We start from the raw sequence: 23,147 nt of genomic DNA, 5'->3' as shown, positions 1-23,147 counted from the left end.
ACCAGCTTGAAATAACACCCCTACGGCCAAGGGCCATTGCCAAAAAAGAAGAGTTCAACGTCGATTGAACCACGACGGGTTAACATTTCGAGCAGCTCGAAATAACACCCTGACAGCCTAGGGCCATCGCCAAAAAAGATGAGTTAGACCTCGTTCAAACCACGACGAGTTAACATTTCGACCAGCTCGAAATAACACCCCCACGGCCAAGGTCCATCGCCAACAAAGAAAAGTTCGATATTGTTTGAACCACGACAGGTTAATATTCCGACCAGCTTAAAATAACACCCCGACGGCCAAAGGCCATCGCCAAAAAGGAAGAGTTCGACCTCGTTTGAACCACGACGGGTTAATATTTCGACCAGCTCAAAATAACACCCCGACAGCCAAGGGCCATTGCCAAAAAAGAAGAGTTTGGCCTCGTTCAAACCACAGCGATTTAAATTTTAGACCAGCTCGAAATAACACCTCGACGGCGAAGGGTCATCGCCAAAAAAGAAGAGTTTGACCTCCTTCGAACCACGACGGGTTAACATTTCAACCAGCTCAAAATAACACCCCGACGACCCTTGGCCGTCACCATAAAAGAAGAGTTCGACCTCGTTCGAACCACGACAAGTTAACATTTCGACCAGCTCGAAATAACACCCCGACGGCCAAGGGCCGTCGCCAAAAAAGAAGAGTTCGACCTCGTTACAACCACGATGAATTAACATTTTGACCTATTCGAAATAACACCCCGACGACCAAGGGCCATTGCCAAAAAAACAGAGTTCTACCTCGTTCGAACCACGACGGGTTAGCATTTCGACCAACTCAAAATAACACCCCTACGGCCAAGGGCCATCGCCAGAAAAGAAGAGTTCGACCTCATTCAAACCACGACAGATTAACATTTCGACCAGCTCGAAATAACACCCTTATGGCCAAGGGCCATCGTCAAAAAAAAGAGTTTGACCTCATTCGAACCACGATGGGTTAACATTTCGACCAGCTCGAAATAATACCCCGAATGCCAAGGGCCATCGCCAAAAAGAAGGATTCGACCTTGTTCGAACCTTGACGGGTTAATATTTCAACCAGCTCGAAATAACACCTTTATGGACAAGGGCCATCGCAAAAAAGAAGAGTTCGACCTCGTTCGAACCACGACTGGTTAACATTTCAACCAGCTCAAAATAACACCCTTACGGCCAAGGGCCATCGCCAAAAAAGAAGAGTTCGACGTCGTTCGAACCACGAAGGATTAACATTTTGACCAACACGAAAATAACACCTCGACGGCCAAGGGCTGTCGCCAAAAAAGAAGAGTTGGACCTCGTTCGAACCACGATGGGTTAACATTTCGACCAGCTCGAAATAACACCCTGTTGTCCATGGGCTATCGCCAAAAAAAAAAGTTCGACCTCGTTCGAATCAGGACAGGTTAACATTTCGACCAGCTCGAAATAACACCCCGAAATCCAAGGGCCATCGCCAAAAAAGAAGAGTTCGACCTCGTTACAACCACGACGAATTAACATTACGACCAGCTTAAAATAACACCTTGACGGCCAAGGTCTATCCCCAAAAAGAATAGTTCGACCTTGTTCGAACCACGACGGGTTAATATTTCGACCAGCTCGAAATAACACCCCGATAGCCAAGGGCCATCGCCAAAAAAGAAGAGTTCAGCCTTATTCGAATCACGACGGGTTAAATTTTAGACCAGCTCGAAATAACACCTCGATGGCCAAGGGCCATCACCAAAAAAGAAGAGTTTGACCTAGTTCGAACCACGACGGGTTAACATTTCGACCAACTCGAAATAACACCCTACGTCCAAAGGTCATCGCCAAAAAAGAAGAGTTCGACTTCGATCGAACCACAACAGGTTAATATTTCGACCAGCTCTTAATAACACCCCGACAGCCAAGGGCCATCGCCAAAAAAGAAGAGTTCGACCTCGTTACAACCACGACGAAATAACATTTCAAAAATTCAAAATAACATCCTTACGGCCAAGGGCCATCGCCAAAAAAAAGAGTTCGACCTCGTTCGAACCACGATGGGTTAACTATTCAACCAGCTCAAAATGAAACCCCGATGGCTTAGAGCCATCGCCAAAATGAAGTGTTCGACCTCGTTCGAACCACGACGGGTTAACATTTCGACCAGCTCAAAATAAAACCCTGACAGCCATGGGCCATCGCCAAAAAAGAAGAGTTCGACCTTGTTCGAACCACGACGGGTTAACATTTCGACCAGCTCGAAATAACACCCCGACGGCCAAGGGCCATCGCCAAAAAGAAGAGTTCGATATTGTTCGAACCACGACGGGTTAATATTTCGACCAGCTTAAAATAACAGCCCTACAGCCAAGGGCCATCACCAAAAAAGAAGAGTTGGACCTCGTTCGAACCACGACTGGTTAAAATTTCGACCAGCTTGAAATAACACCCCTACGGCCAAGGGCCATCGCGAAAAAAGAAGAGTTCGACCTCGATTGAACCACGACGGGTTAACATTTCGAGCAACTCGAAATAATACCCTTATGGCCAAGGGCCATCGAGAAAAAAGAATAGTTCGACCTCGTTACAACCACGACGAATTAACATTTCGACCAATTCAAAATAACGTCCCGACGGCCAAAGGCCATCGCAAAAAAAAAAGAGTTCGACCTCGTTCGAACCACGATGGGTTAACTATTCAACCAGCTCAAAATAAAACCCCGATTGCTTAGAGCCATAGCCAAAAAAGAAGTGTTCGACCTCGTTCGAACCACGACGAGTTAACATTTCGACCAGCTCAAAATAAAACCCTGACAGCCAAGGGCCATCGCCAAAAAAGAAGAGTTCGACCTTATTCGAACCACGACGGGATAACATTTCGACCAGCTCGAAATAACACCCCTACGGCCAAGGGCCATCGCCAAAAAAGAAGAGTTCGATTTTGTTCGAACCACGACGGGTTAATATTTTTGACCAGCTTAAAATAACACCCCTACAGCCAAGGGCCATCACCAAAAAAGAAGAGTTGGACCTCGTTCGAACCACGACGGGTTAAAATTTCGACCTGCTTGAAATAACACCCCTACGGCCAAGGGCCATCACCTCGACGGGTTAACATTTCGAGCAGCTCAAAATAACACCCTTATGGCCAAGGGTCATCGAGAAAAAAGAATAGTTCGACCTCGTTCGAACCACGACTAGTTAACATATCGACCAGCTCAAAATAACACCTCGACGGCCAAGAGCCATCGCAAAAAAAGGAAGAGTTCGACCTCGTTCGAATCACGACGGGTTAACATTTCGACCTGCCCGAAACAATACCCTTTTGGCTAAGGGCCATTGCAAAAATAGAAGATTTCGACCTCGTTCAAACCACGACGGGTTAACATTTCGACCAGATCCAAATAACACCCCTACGGCCAAGGGCCATCACTAGAAAAGAAGAGTTCGACTTTGTTCGAACCATATCGAATTAACATAATGACCATCTCGAAATAACACCTCAACAGCCAAGGGCTATCGCCAAAAAAGAAGAGTTGGACCTCTTTCGAACCACGATGGGTTAACACTTCGACCATCTCAAAATAACACCCTGACGGCCAAGGGCCATTGCCAAAAAAGAAGAGTTCGACCTCGTTTGAACCACGGCGGATTAACATTTTGACCAGCTCGAAATAACACCCCGACGGCCATGGGCCATCACGAAAAAATAAGAGTTCGACCTCGTTCGAACCTAGACGGGTTAACATATCGACCAGCTCGAAATAACACCCTGATAGCCAAGGGCCATCGCCAAAAAAGAAGAGTTCAACCTCGTTCAAACCACGACGGGTTAACATTTCGACCAGCTCGAAATAACACCCCGACGGCCAATGAACATCGTCAAAAAAGAAGAGTTCAACCTCGTTCGAACTACGACGGGTTAATATTTTGACCAGCTTGAAATAATACCTCGATAGCTCAGGGCCATCGCCAAAAAAGAATAGTTTGGCCTCGTTCCAACCACGACGGCTTAAATTTTCGACCAGCTCGAAATAACACCTCGACGGCGAAGGGCCATCGCCAAAAAAGAAGGGTTCGACCTCGTTCGAACCACGACGGGTTAACATTTTGACCAGCTCGAAATAACACCCCGACGGCCAAGGGCCATCGCTAAAAAAGAAGAGTTCGACCTCGTTTGAACCACAACGGGTTAACATTTTGACCAGCTCGAAATAACACCCCTATGGCCAAGGGCCATCGCCAAAAATGAAGAGTTTGACCTCGTTCGAGCCACGACGGGTTAACATTTCGACCTGCCCGAAACAATACCCTTTTGGCTAAGGGCCATTGCAAAAATAGAAGATTTCGACCTCGTTCAAACCACGACGGGTTAACATTTCGACCAGATCCAAATAACACCCCTACGGCCAAGGGCCATCACTAGAAAAGAAGAGTTCGACTTTGTTCGAACCATATCGAATTAACATAATGACCATCTCGAAATAACACCTCAACAGCCAAGGGCTATCGCCAAAAAAGAAGAGTTGGACCTCTTTCGAACCACGATGGGTTAACACTTCGACCATCTCAAAATAACACCCTGACGGCCAAGGGCCATTGCCAAAAAAGAAGAGTTCGACCTCGTTTAAACCACGGCGGATTAACATTTTGACCAGCTCGAAATAACACCCTGACGGCCATGGGCCATCACGAAAAAATAAGAGTTCGACCTCGTTCGAACCTAGACGGGTTAACATATCGACCAGCTCGAAATAACACCCTGATAGCCAAGGGCCATCGCCAAAAAAGAAGAGTTCAACCTCGTTCAAACCACGACGGGTTAACATTTCGACCAGCTCGAAATAACACCCCGACGGCCAATGGACATCGTCAAAAAAGAAGAGTTCGACCTCGTTCGAACTACGACGGGTTAATATTTTGACCAGCTTGAAATAATACCCCGATAGCTCAGGGCCATCGCCAAAAAAGAAGAGTTTGGCCTCGTTCCAACCACGACGGCTTAAATTTTCGACCAGCTCGAAATAACACCTCGACGGCGAAGGGCCATCGCCAAAAAAGAAGGGTTCGACCTCGTTCGAACCACGACGGGTTAACATTTTGACCAGCTCGAAATAACACCCCGACGGCCAAGGGCCATCGCTAAAAAAGAAGAGTTCGACCTCGTTTGAACCACAACGGGTTAACATTTTGACCAGCTCGAAATAACACCCCTATGGCCAAGGGCCATCGCCAAAAATGAAGAGTTTGACCTCGTTCGAGCCACGACGGGTTAACATTTCGACCAGATCAAAATAACACCCTTACGGCCAAGGGTCGTCACCAGAAAAGAAGAGTTAGACTTCGTTCAAACCATGAAGGATTAACATTTTGACCAACTCAAAAATAACACCTCGACGGCCAAGGGTTGTCGCCAAAAAAGAAGAGTTAGACCTCGTTCGAACCATGATGGGTTAATATTTCGACCAGCTCGAAATAACACCTCGATGGCCATGGCCCATCGCCAAAAAAAAAGAGTTCGACCTCATTCGAACCACGACGGGTTAACATTTCGACCAGCTCGAAATAACACCCCGAAAGCCAACGGCCATCGCCAAAAAAGAAGAGTTCGACCTCGTTACAACCATAACGAATTAACATTACGACCAGCTTGAAATAACACTCTGACGGCCAAGGTCCATCCCCAAAAAGAAGAGTTCAACCTCGTTCGAACCACGACGGGTTAATATTTCGACCAGCTCGAAATAACACCCCGATGGCCAAAGGCCATCGCCAAAAAAGAAGAGTTCAGCCTCATTAGAACAACGATGGGTTAAATTTTAGACCAGCTCGAAATAACACCTCGACAGCCAAGGGCCATCACCAAAAAAGAAGAGTTTGACCTAGTTCGAACCACGACGGGTTAACATTTCGACCCGCTCGAAATAACACCCTACGTCCAAAGGCCATCGCCAAAAAAAAAGAGTTTGACCTCGTTCGAACCACAACGGGTTAACATTTTGACCAGATCGAAATAACACCCCTATGGCCAAGGGCCATCGAGAAAACAGAATAGTTCGACCTCGTTCGAACCACGACTAGTTAACATATCGACCAGCTCAAAATAACACCTCGACGGCCAAGGGCCATCGCAAAAAAAGTAAGAGTTCAACCTCGTTCGAATCACGACGGGTTAACATTTCGACCAACCCGAAATAATAGCCTTATGGCCAAGGTCCATTGCAAAAATAGAAGATTTCGACCTCATTCAAACCACGACGGGTTAACATTTCGACCAGCTCAAAATAACACCCCTACGGCCAAGGGCCATCACCAGAAAAGAAGAGTTCGACTTCGTTCGAACCACGACGAACTAACATTTCGACCATCTCTAAATAACACCTCAACGGCCAAGGGCTATCGCCAAAAAAGAAGAGTTGGACCTCGTTCGAACCACGACGGGTTAACACTTCGACCAACTCAAAATAACACCCTGACGGCCAAGGGCTATTGCTAAAAAAGAAGAGTTCGACCTCGTTTGAACCACGACGGATTAACATTTCGACCAGCTCGAAATAACACCCCGATGGCCATGGGCCATCACCAAAAAATAAGAGTTCGACCTCTTTCAAACCAAGACGGGTTAACATATCGACCAGATCGAAATAACACCCCGATGGACAAGGGCCATCGCCAAAAAAGAAGAGTTCAACCTCGTTCAAACCACGACGGGTTAATATTTCGACCAGCTCGAAATAACACCCCGACGGCCAATGGCCATCGCCAAAAAAGAAGAGTTCGACCTCGTTCGAACCACGACGGGCTAATATTTTCACCACTTGAAATAATACCCCGATGGCTAAGGGTCATCGCCAAAAAAGAAGAGTTTGGCCTCATTCGAACCACGACGGCTTAAATTTTCGACCAGCTCGAAATAACACCTCGACGGTGAAGGGCCATCGCCAAAAAAGAAGAGTTCGACCTCGTTCGAACCACGACAGGTTAACATTTTGACCAGCTCGAAATAACACCCAGACGGCCAAGGGCCGTCTCTAGAAAAGAAAAGTTCGACCTCGTTCGAACCACGACGGGTTAACATTTTGACCAGCTCGAAATAACACCCCTATGGCCAAGGGCCATCGCCAAAAAAGAAGAGTTTGACCTCGTTCGAGCCACGACGGGTTAAAATTTCGACTAGCTCAAAATTACACCCTTACGGCCAAGGGCCATCGCCAGAAAAGAAGAGTTCGGCCTCGTTCGAACCACGAAGGATTAACATTTCGACCAACTCGAAAATAACACCTCGGCGGCCAAGGGCTATCACCAAAAAAGAAGAGTTGGACCTCGTTCGAACCACGATGGGTTAACATTTTGACCAGCTCGAAATAACACCCCGATAGCCATGGGCCATCGCCAAAAAAAAAGAGTTTGACCTCGTTCGAACCACGACGTGTTAACATTTTGACCAGCTCGAAATAACACCCCGAAAGCCAAGGGCCATCGCCAAAAAAGAAGAGTTCGACCTCATTACAACCACGACGAATTAACATTTCGACCTGCTTGAAATAACACCCTGACGGCCAAGGTCCATCCCCAAAAAGAAGAGTTCGACCTCATTCGAACCACGATGGGTTAATATTTCGACCAGCTCGAAATAACACCCCGACGGCCAAGGGCCATCTCCAAAAAAGAAGAGTTCAGCCTCATTCGAACCACGACGGGTTAAATTTTAGACCAGGTCGAAATAACACCTCGACGGCCAAAGGCCATCACCAAAAAAGAAGAGTTTGACCTAGTTCGAACCACGACGAGTTAACATTTCTACCAGCTCGAAATAACACCCTACATCCAAAGGCCAACGCCTAAAAATAAGAGTTCGACCTCGTTCGAACCACAACGGGTTAACATTTCGACCAATTCGAAATTACGTCCCGACGGCCAAGGGCCATTGCCAAAAAAAGAGTTCGACCTCGTTCGAACCACGATGGGTTAACTATTCAACCAGCTCAAAATAACACCCCGATGGCTAAGAGCCATTGCTAAATAAGAAGAGTTCGACCTAGTTCGGACCACGACAGGTTAACATTTCGACCAGCTCAAAATAAAACCCTGACAGCCAAGGGCCATCGCCAAAAAAAAGAGTTCAACCTTGTTCGAACCACGACGGGTTAACATTTCGACCAACTCGAAATAACACCCCGACGGCTAAGGGCCATCGCCAAAAAAGAAAAGTTCGATCTTGTTCGAACCACGACGGGTTAATAATTCGACAAGCTTAAAATAACACCCCTACGGCCAAGAGCCATCGCCAAAAAAGAAGAGTTGGACCTCGTTCGAACCACGACGGGTTAATATTTCGACCAGTTTGAAATAACACCCCTACGGCCAAGGGCCATCGCCAAAAAAGAAGAGTTCGACCTCGATTGAACCACGACGGGTTAACATTTCGAGCAGCTCGAAATAATACCCCTATGGCTAAGGGCCATCGAGAAAAAAGAATAGTTCGACCTCGTTCGAACCACGACTAGTTAACATATCGACCAGCTCAAAATAACACCTCGACGGCCAAGAGCCATCGCAAAAAAAGGAAGAGTTCGACCTCGTTCGAATCACGACGGGTTAACATTTCGACCAGCCCGAAATAATACCCTTATGGCCAAGGGCCATTGCAAAAATAGAAAATTTCGACCTCGTTCAAACCACGATGGGTTAACATTTCGACCAGCTCAAAATAACACCCCTACGGCCAAGTACCATCACCAGAAAAGAAGAGTTCGACTTCGTTCGAACCACGACGGATTAACATTTCGACCATCTCGAAATAACACCTCAACGGCCAAGGGCTGTCGCCAAAAAAGAAGAGTTGGACCTCGTTCGAACCACGACGGGTTAACACTTCGACCGGCTCAAAATAACACCCTGACGGCCAAGGGCCATTGCCAAAAAAGAAGAGTTCGACCTAGTTTGAACCACGACGGATTAACATTTCGAACAGCTTGAAATAACCCCCCGACGGCCATGGGCCATCACCAAAAAATAAGAGTTCAACCTCGTTCGAACTAAGACGGGTTAACATATCGACCAGCTCGAAATAACACCCCAATGGCCAAGGGCTATCACCAAAAAAAATAGTTCAACATCGTTTGAACCTCGACGGATTAACATTTCGACCAGCTCGAAATAACACCCCGATAGCCATGGACCATCACCAAAAAATAAGAGTTCGACCTCGTTCGAACCAAGATGGGTTAACATATCGACCAGCTCGAAATAACACCCCGATGGCCAAGGGCCATCGCCAAAAAAAAAGAGTTCAACCTCGTTCGAACCACAACGGGTTAATATTTCGACCAGCTCGAAATAACACCCCGACGGCCAATGGCCATCACCTAAAAAGAAGAGTTCGACCTCGTTCAAACCACGACGGGTTAATATTTTGACCAGCTTGAAATAATACCCCGACGGCTAAGGGCCATCGCCAAAAAAGAAGAGTTTGGCCTCGTTCGAACCACGACGGCTTAAATTTTCGACCAGCTCGAAATAACACCTCAACGGCGAAGGGCCATCGCCAAAAAAGAAGAGTTCGACCTTGTTCGAACCACGACGGGTTAACATTTTGACCAGCTCGAAATAACACCCGACGGCCAAGGGTCGTCGCTAAAAAAGAAGAGTTTGACCTCGTTCGAACCACGACAGGTTATCATTTTGAGCAGCTCGAAATAACACCCCTATGGCCAAGGGCCATCGCCAAAAAAGAAGAGTTTGACCTCGTTCGAGCCACGACAGGTTAACATTTCGACCAGCTCAAAATAACACCCCTACGGCTAAGGGTTGTCTCCAAAAAAGAATAGTTGGACCTCGTTCGAACCACGGTGGGTTAACATTTCAACCAGCTCGAAATAACACCCCGACGGCCATGGGCCATCTCCAAAAAGGAAGAGTTCGACCTCATTCGAACCACGATGGGTTTAAATTTTGACCATCTCGAAATAACACCTTAATGAACAAGGGCCATCGCAAAAAAGAAGAGTTAGACCTCGTTCGAACCACGACGGGTTAACATTTCGACCAGCTCAAAATAACACCCCTACGGCCAAGGGCCATCGCCAGAAAAGAAGATTTCGACCTCGTTCAAACCACGAAGGATTAACATTTCGACCAGCTCGAAATAACGCCCCGACGGCCATGGGCCATCGCCAAAATAGAAGAGTTCGACCTCGATCGAATCACGATGGGTTAACATTTCGACCAGCTCGAAATAACACCCCGAAAGCCAAGAGCCATCGCTAAAAAAGAAGAGTTCGACCTCGTTACAACCACGACGAATTAACATTTCGACCAGCTCGAAATAACACCCTGACGGCCAAGGGACATCGCCAAAAAGAAGAGTTTGACCTCGTTCGAACCACGACGGGTTAATATTTCGACCAACTCAAAATAACACCCCGACGGCCAAGGGCCATCACCAAAAAAGAAGAGTTCAGCCTCATTTGAACCACGACGGGTTAAATTTTAGACTAGCTCGAAATAACACCTCGACGGCCAAGACCATTACAAAAAAAGATGAGTTTGACCTACTTCGAACCACGATGGGTTAACATTTCGACCAGCTCGAAATAACACCCTACGGCGAAAGGCCATCGCCAAAAAAGAAGAGTTTGACCTCGTTCGAACCACAACGGGTTAACATTTCGACCAGCTCGAAATAACACCCCGACAGCCAAGGGCCATCGCCAAAAAAGAAGAGTTCGACCTCGTTACAACCACGACAAATTAACATTTCGACCAATTCGAAATAACGTCCCGACGGCCAAAGGCCATCGCAAAAAAAAAGAGTTCGAACCACGATGGGTTAACTATTCAACCAGCTCAAAATAACACCCCGATGGCCAAGAGCCATCACCAAAAAAGAAGAGTTTGACATCGTTCGAACCACGACGGGTTAACATTTCGACCAACTTGAAATAAAACCCCGACAGCCAAGGACTATCATAAAAAAGAAGAGTTCGACCTCGTTCGAACCACGACAGGTTAACATTTCGACCAGCTCGAAATAACACCCCGACGGCCAAGGACTATCATAAAAAAGAAGAGTTCGACCTCGTTCGAACCACGACAGGTTAACATTTCGACCAGCTTAAAATAACACCCGTACGGCCAAGGGCCATCTCCAAAAAAGAAGAGTTGGACCTCATTCGAACCACGACGGTTTAATATTTCGACCAACTTGAAATAACACCCCTATGGCCAAGGGCTATCGCCAAAAAAGAAGAGTTCAACCTCGATTGAACCACGACGGGTTAACATTTCGAGCAGCTCAAAATAACACCCCTATGGCCAAGGGCCATCGACAAAAAAGAATAGTTCGACCTCGTTCAAACCACGACTAGTTAACATATCGACCAGCTTAAAATAATACCCCGACGGCCAAGGGGCATCGCCAAAAAGGAAGAGTTCGACCTCGTTCGAACCACGACGGGTCAACATTTCGGCCAGCTCGAAATAATACCCTTATGGCCAAGGGCTATCTCCAAAAAATAAGAGTTCGTCCTCGTTCGAACCACGACGGGTTAACATATCGACCAACACTACATAACACCCCGATGGACAAGCGCCATCGCCAAAAAAGAAGAGTTCTACCTCGTTCGAAGCACGACGAGTTAACACTTCGACCAGCTCAAAATAACACTCCAACGGCCAATGGCCATAGCTAAAAAAGAAGAGTTTGACATCGTTCGAACCACAACGGGATAACATTTCGACCAACTCGAAATAACACCCTGACAGCCAAAGGCCATCGCCAAAAAAGAAGAGTTCGACCTCGTTTGAACCACGACGGGTTAACATTTCGACCAGCTCGAAATAACACCCCGACGGCCAAGGGCCATCACCAAAAAAGAAGAGTTCGATCTTGTTCGAACCACGACGGGTTAATATTTCGACCAACTTAAAATAACACCCGTACAGCCAAGGACCATCTCCAAAAAAGAAGAGTTGGACCTCATTCGAACCACGACGGGTTAATATTTCGACCAACTTGAAATAACACCCTTATGGCCAAGGGCTATCGCCAAAAAAGAAGAGTTCAACCTCGATTGAACCACGACGGGTTAACATTTCGAGCAGCTCAAAATAACACCCCTATGGCCAAGGGCCATCGACAAAAAAGAATAGTTCGACCTCGTTCGAACCACGACTAGTTAACATATCGACCAGCTTAAAATAATACCCTGACGGCCAAGGGCCATCGCCAAAAAAGAAGAGTTCGACCTTGTTCGAACCACGACGGGTTAACATTTTGGCCAGCTCGAAATAATACCCTTATGGCCAAGGGCTATCTCCAAAAAATAAGAGTTCGTCCTCGTTCGAACCACGACGGGTTAACATATCGACCAGCAGGAAATAACACCCCGATGGACAAGGGCCATCGCCAAAAAAGAAGAGTTCTACCTCGTTCGAAGCACGACGGGTTAACATTTCGACCAGCTCGAAATAACAGTCCGACGGCCAATGGCCATCGCCAAAAAAGAAGAGTTTGACCTCATTCGAACCACAACGGGTTAACATTTCGACCAGCTCGAAATAACACCCCAACAGCCAAGGGCCATCGCCAAAAAAGAAGAGTTCGACCTCGTTACAACCACGACGAATTAACATTTCGACCAATTCGAACTAACGTCCCGACGGCCAAGGAAAATCGGCAAAAAAAAAGAGTTCGACCTCGTTCTAACCACAATAGGTTAACTATTCAACCAGCTCAAAATAACACCCCGATGGCCAAGATTCATCGCCAAAAAAAAAGAGTTCGACCTCGTTCGAACCACGACGGGTTAACATTTCGACCAACTCGAAATAAAACCCCGACAGCCAAGGGCCATCACAAAAAAGAAGAGTTCGACCTGGTTCAAACCACAACGGGTTAACATTTTGACCAGCTCGAAATAAAACCCCGACGGCCAAGGGCCATCGCCAAAAAAGAAGAGTTCGATTTTGTTTGAACCACAACGTGTTAATATTTCGACCAACTTAAAATAACACCCCTACAGCCAAGGGCCATCGCCAAAAAAGAACAGTTGGACCTCATTTGAACCACAACGGGTTAATATTTCGACCAGCTTGAAATAACACCCCTACGGCTAAGGGACATCGCCAAAAATGAAGAGTTCGACCTCGATTGAACCACGACGGGTTAATATTTCGAGCAGCTCGAAATAACACCCCTATGGCCAAGGGCCATCGACAACGACCTCGTTCGAACCATGACTAGTTAACATATCGACCAGCTCAAAATAACACCTCGACGGCAAAGGGCCATCGCCAAAAAGGAAGAGTTCGACCTCGTTCGAACCATGAAGGGTTAACATTTTGACCAGCTCGAAATAATACCCTTATGGCCAAGGGCCATAGCAAAAAAAAGAAGAGTTCGACCTCGTTCATACCACGATGAGTTAAAATTTCGACCAGCTCAAAATAACATCTCAACGGCCAAGGGCTGTCGCCAAAAAAGAAGAGTTGGACCTCATTCGAACCATGACGGGTTTAATACTTCGACCAGCTCGAAATAACACCCTGACGGCCAAGGGCCATTGCTAAAAAAGAAAATTTCGACCTCGTTTGAACCATGACGGATTAACATTTCGACCAGCTCAAAATAACACCCCGACGGCCATGGGCCATCACCAAAAAATAAGAGTTCGACCTCGTTCGAACCACGACGGGTTAACATATCGACCAGCTCGAAATAACACCCCGATGGCCAAGGAACATCGCCAAAAAAGAAGAGTTCAACCTCGTTCGAACCACGGCGGGTTAACATTTCGACCAGCTCAAAATAACACCCCGACGGCCAATGGCCATCGCCAAAAAATAAGAGTTCGACCTCGTTCGAACCACGACAGGTTAATATTTTGACCAGCTTGAAATAATACCTCGACGGCCAAGGGCCATCGCCAAAAAAGAAGAGTTTGGCCTCGTTCGAACCACGACGGGTTAAATTTTCGACCAGCTCGAAATAACACCTCGACGGCGAAGGGCCATCGCCAAAAAAGAAGAGTTCGGCCTCGTTCAAACCACGACGGGTTAACATTTCAACCAACTCGAAATAACACCGCGACAGCCCTTGGCTGTCGCCAAAAAAGAAGAGTTCGACCTCGTTCGAACCACGACGGGTTAACATTTCGACCAGCTCGAAATAACACCCCGACGGCCAAGAGCCGTCGCTTAAAAAGAAGAGTTCGACCTCGTTCGAACCACGACGGGTTAACATTTTGACCGGCTCGAAATAACACCCCTATGGCCAAGGGCCATCACCAAAAAAGAAGAGTTTGACCTCGTTCGAGCCACGACAGGTTAACATTTTGACCAACTCGAAATAACACCCCGGCGTCTAAGGGCCATCGCCAAAAAAGAAGATTTTGACCTCATTCGAACCATGACGGGTTAACATTTCGAATAGCTCAAAATAACACTCTGACGGCCAAGGGCCATCGCCAAAAAAGAAGAGTTCGACCTCACTCGAACCACGATGGGTTAACATTTCGACCAGCTTAAAATAACACCCCAACGGCCAAGGGCCATCGTCAAAAGGAAGAGTTTGACCTCGTTCGAACCACGACGGGTTAACATATAGTCCTTAGCTCGAAATAACACCCCTACGGCCAAGGGCCATCGCTGAAAAGAAGTATTTGACCTCGCTCGAATTACAACCTTCGGCCTCATCCGAATCAACATTTGGCGACCTCGCCCGAATTCACATTGGTTGACCTCGCTCGAATCAACATTCGGCGACGTCGCCCGAATTCCCATTTGGCAACCTCATCTGAATTCCCATTCGGCCTCCTCGCCCGTCTAGATCCGAGGACGTGAATGACCTCCTCCGTTGCCGCCATCCTTGCCATAGCCGCCATCCTGGCCTCGACGGCCTTCTCCAACTCTACCGTCTTCTCGATCAACTCATCACTCGAGTCATTGGCCCTGATCTAACTCAGCTCAAGTTCAACCCGCAAGGATACCACTTTGACCTAAAGTTCGGCACCCTCAGCCACAATCCACACTAGTCGACCTCTCCATCCGAATTTCTCGAACTACGATTAATGAAGTCCGCTCACCGAGCTCAACCAAAAGATGACCTCAATAAGCGGAGGGACTAACTGTATGGGTCAAAATCAGATCAGAGAATTCGGCACGCGGAGACAATAGGTCGAGGTCAGACAGTCATCAATCAGGCCGAGGTCGGACAGTCATCAATAAGGCCGAGGTCGGACAATCATCAATAAGGCCGAGGTCGAATAGTCATCAATCAGGCCGAGGTCGGACAGTCATCAATAAGGCCGAGGTCGGGCAGTGATGAAACAACTAGTTTGTTTTGGAAGCCTCAAAGGGAATATTCTATTGAATATTGCCTCTAGTTGTACTTTTTAGGATTTTCCATGGGTACCCATTATAAATAGGAAGAGAGGACTTCCCAAAAAGGGGCTCTCTCCCTCTCTCTAAAAAATAGGTAAACGCACCCCTTTAAAGAGATTAGAGATCTGTTATCTCAGACCTTCATGAGAACCAAAAAGGGTTCTGAGGTTCTTATATTTGTCTATCATTCATCTTTATCAAATAAAAGAGGATCCGCCTCACTCAAAATTGGTGACTCTTTTCCTTTATTTACATTTTTTTTGTCATTTAATGTTACTTAATGTATCTCTCTTTATGCTATTAAATCTGGCCATAATCACTGCCAGCATTTATACAACTATGTTTTTCTATTCATATTATTCATTTCAAATATAGAATTAATAATCCTTAACTAGAATTTATCCTTTATCCTCTTATTTAATTAGTTTAACAAAAAAAGTTTACACAAGTGAAGAAAAGAAAAATGCCTATAAGCTATAACATCTGCATGCGCTAATATCTTTATTTTTATATTACTCCCTCTGTTCCAGTTTATGTGAACCTATTTCCTTTTTGGTCCGTTCCAAAAAGAATGACCCCTTTCTAAATTTGGTAACAATTTAGTTTAATCTTATAATTCTACCTTTAATGATAAGCTTTTATAACCACAAATTCTTATAACATCCGCATCCGCATGACTTGCTTAGGACCACAAATTCCAAAAGTCTTCATTTTTTCTTAAACTCCGTGCACAGTCAAACAGGTTCACATAGATTGAAACGGAGGGAGTAACAAGGAAGAAAGTAGATACGTAAAAAATTTCATTTTAGGAGCCAAAAGAAGTGGCGAAGAAGTTATGGCGACTCCATACACCCAAGTCCTTCCCCTTCCACGTCACCAACACTTTCCAAAACCGAACCCATATTCCATAACTGTCACCAACGACCGTTACTTCGCGAATCATCCACTGGTGTTACTCATTGATAAATGTCACAGCATCAAGCAACTCAAACAAATTCATGCCCGCATGCTCCGAATTGAGCTCTTCTTCGACCCATTTTCAGCTAGCAAATTAATCGAAGCCTCTGCGTTATCGCATTTCTGCAGTCTCAATTATGCCCAGAAAGTGTTTGATCAAATTCCTCAACCAAATCTCTTCTCTTGGAATGCGCTTATTCGTGCCTATTCTTCTAGCCAGGACCCCATTCGAAGTCTCTTAATATTTGTTAATATGCTTTGTGAGGGTCGTGACTTTCCCAGTAAATTTACTTACCCATTTGTGATCAAAGCATCTGCCAAGATGAAAGCTTTTCGATTCGGGAAAGGACTTCATGGGATGGTAGTTAAGGGGGGATTTGGTCTTGATCTATTTGTGCTTAATTCATTGATTCATTTTTATGCTGATTGTGAATGTTTGGACGCGGCTTACTTGGTTTTTGAGAATATGCAGACAAGGGATGTTGTTTCTTGGAATACAATGATATTAGGTTTTGCTGAAGAGGGTTATGCCAATGAGGGGTTGAAGTTGTTTCATCGGATGGTGGATGAGAATGTGAAACCTAATGATGTGACAATGATGGCACTTTTGTCTGCTTGCGGTAATAAGTTGGATTTGGATTTTGGTAGATGGGTGCATGCGTTTATTGAAAGGAATGGGATTAGGGAGAGCTTAACTTTAGATAATGCGATTCTTGATATGTATATGAAATGTGGGAGCATTGAGGATGCTGAGAGATTGTTTAACAAGATGGGGAAGAAGGATATTGTTTCTTGGACAACAATGCTTGTTGGGTATGCAAGGGCGGCAAATTTTGATGCAGCAAGAAGTGTTTTAAATACCATGCCTAGCCAAGATATTGCTGCTTGGAATGCTCTTATCTCAGCTTATGAGCAGAGTGGTAAACCAAAGGAGGCTTTGGCTGTTTTCAACGAGTTGCAGCTCATCAAGAAGGCAAAACCTGATGAGGTAACGCTTGTGTGTACCCTATCTGCGTGTGCTCAGTTAGGTGCAATTGATTTAGGTGGATGGATCCATGTGTATATAAAGAAGCAAGGAATAAAATTAAGTTGTCACCTCACTACTGCACTGATCGACATGTACTCCAAGTGCGGGGACGTGGAGAAAGCACTTGAGGTGTTCCATTCAGTCAACGTGAGAGATGTGTTTGTGTGGAGTGCTATGATTGCTGGCTTGGCAATGCATGGGCGTGGCAAGGATGCGATAAGTTTGTTCTTGAAAATGCATGAAAATAATGTCAAGCCTAATTCTGTCACACTCACAAATGTATTATGTGCTTCCAGCCATTCAGGGTTGGTGGAGGAGGGGCGAGCAATTTTTAACCAAATGGAGACTGTTTATGGGATTGTGCCTGGTGTAAAGCATTACGCTTGCTTAGTTGATATACTTGGCCGTGCAGGTGAATTGGAAGAAGCTGTGGAGCTGATAAAGAATATGCCAGTAACCCCTGGTCCATCAGTTTGGGGTGCCCTGCTTGGGGCATGTAGATTATATGGCAATCTTGAACTAGCTGAACAGGCTTGTAATCAATTAGTTGAGTTGGAACCTGAAAATCATGGTGCCTACGTACTTTTATCCAATATTTATGCAAAATCAGGGAAATGGGACGAGGTTTCTATGTTAAGGAAGCTTATGAGAGAATGTGGATTGAAGAAAGAGCCAGGTTGTAGCTCAATTGAGGTCAATGGTATTGTTCATGAGTTTCTGGTGGGAGACAATACTCACCCTCTGTCACAGAAAATCTATGCAAAATTGGATGAGATTGCAGCTAGACTGAAGTCTGTAGGTTACGTTTCCAACAAGTCTCAAGTACTGCAACTTATTGAAGAAGAAGATATGCAGGAGCAAGCCCTAAATCTTCACAGTGAGAAGCTAGCTATGGCATTTGGACTTATCAGTGCGGCTCCATCTCAACCAATTCGTATCATGAAGAATCTACGTGTTTGTGGGGACTGCCACACTGTTGCCAAGCTTCTCTCCAAGCTTTATGATCGAGAAATACTATTGAGGGATCGCTACCGATTCCATCATTTTAAAGAGGGGAATTGCTCATGTAAGGACTACTGGTGAGTGTTAGACTTGACTATATAGTGACCTGTAGAGTGAGGTGATGTTCATTTTTTAATATATTGCCTCCCTGTGGAGCTAATAGCTCAGGTAGGGCATTTTAGATGATTGGGGATGCATTGTAATTAACATGTAGATGAAACATAATGCAGACTAGAGACACCAATATAAGAGCTGTAATAAATAGCAATCAAGGTTATTTCATATGCTAAGTTTACCTCAAACCTTCAAATATTGGATGATTATTAACTTGCCTGAGTGCATAACATTCATGTCGATGCAAAAGTGAAACAAGAAAAGGAAAGTGCCAAAGAAGGTAAAGTAGCATAGGTCAAATTGTACTTTTGTCCCGGATGGATCTCTATTCCCATGGAAGTGGAGGTTGGAGGCAGCTAGTAAGCGAAATAAGTCCAGTTACAAACTGTCAAGTACATTACTATTCACCTTTTCTTGAGCTCTTCACTTTCTTTGAATGAACTAAAGTTTTGCTTAACTTGTCTCTGATTGAAATGAGATCCAAAATAACCCGCCCCATGTTCGTTCTGGCTAGTGGAGCTTCCTCTGAACAAGCAACTCCAGTGGTAAGAATAGAAACCAAGCACTCAACAATTTCACTTTTGAAGTCACTTCTGCAGCTGAGTATATCCGTAAGATCCCCTGGTTCTTTGTCATATAAAGTAGTTTGATCCACAGCATCCATCACTTTACCAGGCAATGCATGCTTAACAAAGCTGTGAAGATTTTCATTCTCCTCCAATAGTTCACTGGTTGGTCTTCTCCCCGTGAAAATCTCCAATAAAAGAACCCCAAAGCTATAGACATCTCCTTGACTTGATACTTGACTACCCATGCCATATTCTGCAAATTTTGATGTATTAGAGAAGGCGTTTCATAGCTATATCAGAGATTCCACACATTTCTAAAGGAAATACTTCAGCAATACAGATCACTCATATCAATTTTCTGATAAGGGAATTATTAATGATGTCAAATACTCCAAAAAGCTGAGGCTTGTTATTCTGGTCGTAAAAAAAATACGACTTGTCACAAATATTGTTAAGAGAAGAAACATTGTATGTAACAATAGCGCAAAAACAGGAAGTATAGATCCGGTCTCTCTTAACAAAATATAAAGTAGCTGAAGTAAATTGTTAGTATGTTATGGAGATAAAAGGGGTTCAGATAGTACATAGAGCAAGTTCTCAAATATAGTACTTACCTGGAGCAGCATAACCTATTGTGCCTTTAATCCTAACAGAGCTGAATTGATTTACATCAGCATCTTGACCTGAGTCAGACAGGAATCTTGCCAAACCAAAATCGCTTACAAGAGCAGTCAGATTGCTGTCCAGAAGAACATTGCTTGGCTTAAGATCACAGTGAACTATAGGTGTATGACATTGACTGTGAAGATACTGCAATGATGAAGCCACATCTATTGTGATGTTTAATCTGTGTAAGATACACTCAATCTCTTCTGCGGCATCTCTCCCTCCTTCCGGTGTAACCACTCGTCTAGACTCCCATTTTCCATAAATGGATAAACCAGAGCTTTGAATTCATTTCCATCAAAATTAACACTTGAGCAAACAGTTAAGATCCTCACCAGGTTCCTGTGCCTTATGTTCCTCAAGGCTTCGCATTCAGCTAAAAAGCTTTTCGAAGCACCCCTTTTGTCAAGTTTGAGTACCTTTATTGCAATAATTGTTCCTTCTTGAGAAAGACTCCCTCTGTATACAGAGCCAAAACTTCCTGATCCTATCAAGTTATTTGAAGAGAACCCACCAGTTGCTTTTAAGAGATCCTCATAGGAAACTCGTGTATCCTTCCCCAACAGAAGATGTTGAGCTAGGCCTCTGCTTCACTTTTTGCTTGCAGCAAAATAAAAGTAGCAGCAATAAAGTTAAGCATGCAGCAATAGCACCAAAAGTCAGTGCTATAATGAGGGCAATGTGCTTCTTCGGTCTTTTATTAGCTTTCTTGAGACATGGATGCAGATGCAGCTCTTTGATTCCCCCACAAAGATTTATATTTCCCATAATTTGAACTCTACTTGCATCAGCAAAAACACCTTGAACCGGCACCTCTCCATCAAGGTGGTTAAATGACAAGTTGAGATTCTGTAAAGAGAAATGCTGGGCAATACTGTTGGGAATGTTGCCTGACAAGTTATTACAGGAAAGATCAAGATGCAGAATGTTTTTCAAATTATTCAGAGGAGGAATTGTTCCTTCAAAGAGGTTTCCCTTCATGAAGAGTACTTCAAGGGATGAACAACTGTCCAGTGTGTGTGGAATTTCACCAGATAATTTGTTGTTTGATATGTCAAGTGCAGCAAGATTGGTCAGATTACCTATTTCCACGGGCAAGGGACCACTCAGAGAGTTATACGACATGTTAAGGAGTACCGATAAGGAGGAGAGTGCTACGACTTGTTTTGGTATACTACCACCAAGTTTATTCTGGGAAATGTCTAAGGTTTGGAGAGATGTACAATTTCCTAAACTTGAAGGTATGGTTCCTTCCAAGCTATTGTCCTGCAAATAAATGTGCAGCAATCCTGTGATGTTTCCCAAGGAAGAGGGGATATTTCCTGCCAACTGATTTGATTCCATGTGGAGATTTTTCAAGTTTGACAACATTCCAATAGAATCAGGAATGCTACCATTGATAAGAGTTCCTTTGATGTTAAGCACATCCAAATTGACAAGGTTGGAGATCTCTCAAGGTATGGTTCCACTTATCCTGTTGTTCCCAATCAGTAGTTTTATCAAAGTTGTCGAGAGATTAGTTATAGAGTAAGGCAAAATACCTCCAAATTTGTTGTCAGCAATGTCCAGGAACTCAAGCTTTCTGCAACTGGTTAAAGCATTTATGAAATTTAGATCATCAGGTGCACCACTTCCAAGCTGGTTACTGCGAACATTAAGCCAGAGCAGATTCTTGAGGTTGCCAAAACTCAACGGTATATTTCCCGTGAAATTGTTCGTAGGAATATCAAGCCTCAGAAGATCTGAACAATTGGACAATGAAGCTGGTATTGAACCAGTGAAGTAATTGTTGGCCAAATACAGATTCTGAAGATTTGGGAAGGCAAGGCCAATATCTGGTCTAAGAACACCTCTAAACTTGTTAAATGACAAGCTTATGAGTATAAGAGACGAAAGGTTACAAAGTACAGGGGGAAACTCTCCAGACAGAGTGTTGACTGATGCACCAAAAATTGTCAATCTTCGCATATTGGCCATTGTATCAGGTAATTCACCTACCAAGTCATTGTAGGAAATGTAAAGCTCTCTCAGAGATGTAAGATTTCCAATAGAAGATGGAATATTTCCTGTGAGATTGTTATTCTTGAGGTATAACATTTCCAGCTTTGTCAATGAACCAACTTCATCAGGAATGTGTCCTTCAATGCTATTATGGTCTACAATAAGGTTAACAATGTTAACACAACGAGACAGGGTTAACGGAATTTCACCTTCAATGAAGTTGAAGCTTAAGTTTAAGGTTTTAAGTCTGATCAATTGGCCAATTTCTGGAGGGATTACACCATGCAAGGAGTTGTCTGATATATCAAGAATTCGGAGAAATGAAAGATTGCCAATGCTAGGTGATATACTGCCAGCAAATCTATGGCCATTGAGATTTAAGGAAATGACCCTTTGATGTTTATGGCCACATGAAACACCAGGCCACTTACAGACATTGAGAGTGGCATTCCAAGAATCCATGAGTCCTTGAGGATCTTCAATTATTTTGGACTTAAATTCAAGCAATGCAAGTTTGTCTGACTGATTCCCAAGTATGCCTGCTGATGCATACTGTGGAAAAGTTAAGTATATAAATATGAAGAGAATAGCATGGAATGACAGAAAGAAGAGAGAGCTTAAACGAACAAGACTAGTTTGAAGCTCCATTTAGGAATTGGGAATGTTAGGTGATAGGAAATGATGGTGGGATACGACTGAGTGGCAGTTGATTCTGCAATTTATAATGAGTTCACTATGCCTTCTGTAGGAGTGTAGGATACCAAATTGTTTGAAATAGGATCAGTTGTATAGATTCTTTTTCAGTATTAGTGCAATTTAACCTATTATATTAGGTTAAGTGGAGTACCATTTTTATCATAAGGACTTACGTACATGTTACTATCTTATAAGTGACCTATTATTTAATTGTATTATACAACTTAAACTCCATAAAAGAGAGACACGAGAAGGAAAAAGAAACTTCCTTAGCAAATCAAAATGTGCAGTAAATATTAGGCTGGAGATTTGCGGATCAAACATGGTACCACCCTTGAGTCAAAGTATGTCCATTGACTTTAAGTAGTCCGCAGTTGTAGACTTTGTAGTAAAACAACAAAGAGTCACTTATATAGTTTGTCTCAGCTTTTTATGTCCAAGGAATGGCAGCCAATGGATTCAGTGGATCCTTGAATTATGAGATGAGTAACAGTGAGTTTGACATTTGACATAAGAAAGTGAGCTTCCCTGATCTCTACGGCACATATAGGAGAAGGGGAAGGGAAAGTGGAGGAGGGATTACCATATTTGGAATCTTTATTGGTTCACCATTAACAAGTAAAAAGTGTAAAATTTACTGATTCTTCAAGAAATTCTGCGTGTAACAATTTGTCTACTCTCCAAATTTACAGCAATTAAGCGAATATATGATATTGTTATTATTTAATACTGGTAATTAAT

General features: G+C 44.3%; 2 protein-coding genes across 2 annotated transcripts; one reads left to right on the top strand and one right to left on the bottom strand.

Annotated features, from left to right (window-relative positions):
• Nucleotides 1-16,195: 16,195 nt before the first annotated feature.
• On the top strand, nucleotides 16,196-18,630 carry LOC104220960 (pentatricopeptide repeat-containing protein At2g29760, chloroplastic). Its single transcript, XM_009771927.2, has one exon. It carries the CDS (start codon nucleotides 16,210-16,212, stop codon nucleotides 18,439-18,441), a length of 2,232 nt encoding a protein of 743 aa, XP_009770229.1. The 5' UTR covers nucleotides 16,196-16,209; the 3' UTR covers nucleotides 18,442-18,630.
• Nucleotides 18,631-18,752: 122 nt separating this feature from the next.
• LOC104220957 (putative receptor-like protein kinase At3g47110) lies at nucleotides 18,753-22,358 on the bottom strand. Its single transcript, XM_009771923.2, has 5 exons — nucleotides 21,251-22,358; nucleotides 20,255-21,118; nucleotides 20,058-20,196; nucleotides 19,658-19,989; nucleotides 18,753-19,296 (listed from the first exon to the last, which is right to left on the bottom strand). The coding sequence occupies exons 1-5, from the start codon at nucleotides 22,356-22,358 to the stop codon at nucleotides 18,875-18,877; spliced, it is 2,865 nt and encodes a 954-aa protein (XP_009770225.2). The 3' UTR covers nucleotides 18,753-18,874.
• Nucleotides 22,359-23,147: the final 789 nt, after the last annotated feature.

The sequence above is a fragment of the Nicotiana sylvestris genome, chromosome 6, assembly GCF_000393655.2.
Source record: "Nicotiana sylvestris chromosome 6, ASM39365v2, whole genome shotgun sequence".
Lineage (NCBI taxonomy): Eukaryota > Viridiplantae > Streptophyta > Magnoliopsida > Solanales > Solanaceae > Nicotiana > Nicotiana sylvestris.
Note: the sequence above shows the minus strand (reverse complement) of the source record. Positions and strands in the feature narration are given on the sequence as shown.

Bases quoted from the DNA above. Each gene is read 5' to 3' on its own strand.
- LOC104220960 (XM_009771927.2), top strand. From the start codon at position 16,210: ATGGCGACTCCATACACCCAAGTCCTTCCCCTTCCACGTCACCAACAC.
- LOC104220957 (XM_009771923.2), bottom strand. From the start codon at position 22,358: ATGGAGCTTCAAACTAGTCTTGTTCGTTTAAGCTCTCTCTTCTTTCTG. The intron at 21,119-21,250 runs GTATTTTGCCTT...TTAACATCAAAG, and splicing joins TGCTGACAACAAATTTGGAG to GAACTCTTATCAATGGTAGC. The intron at 20,197-20,254 runs GTTTCCTATGAG...ATAACTTGATAG, and splicing joins TGTTGGGGAAGGATACACGA to GATCAGGAAGTTTTGGCTCT.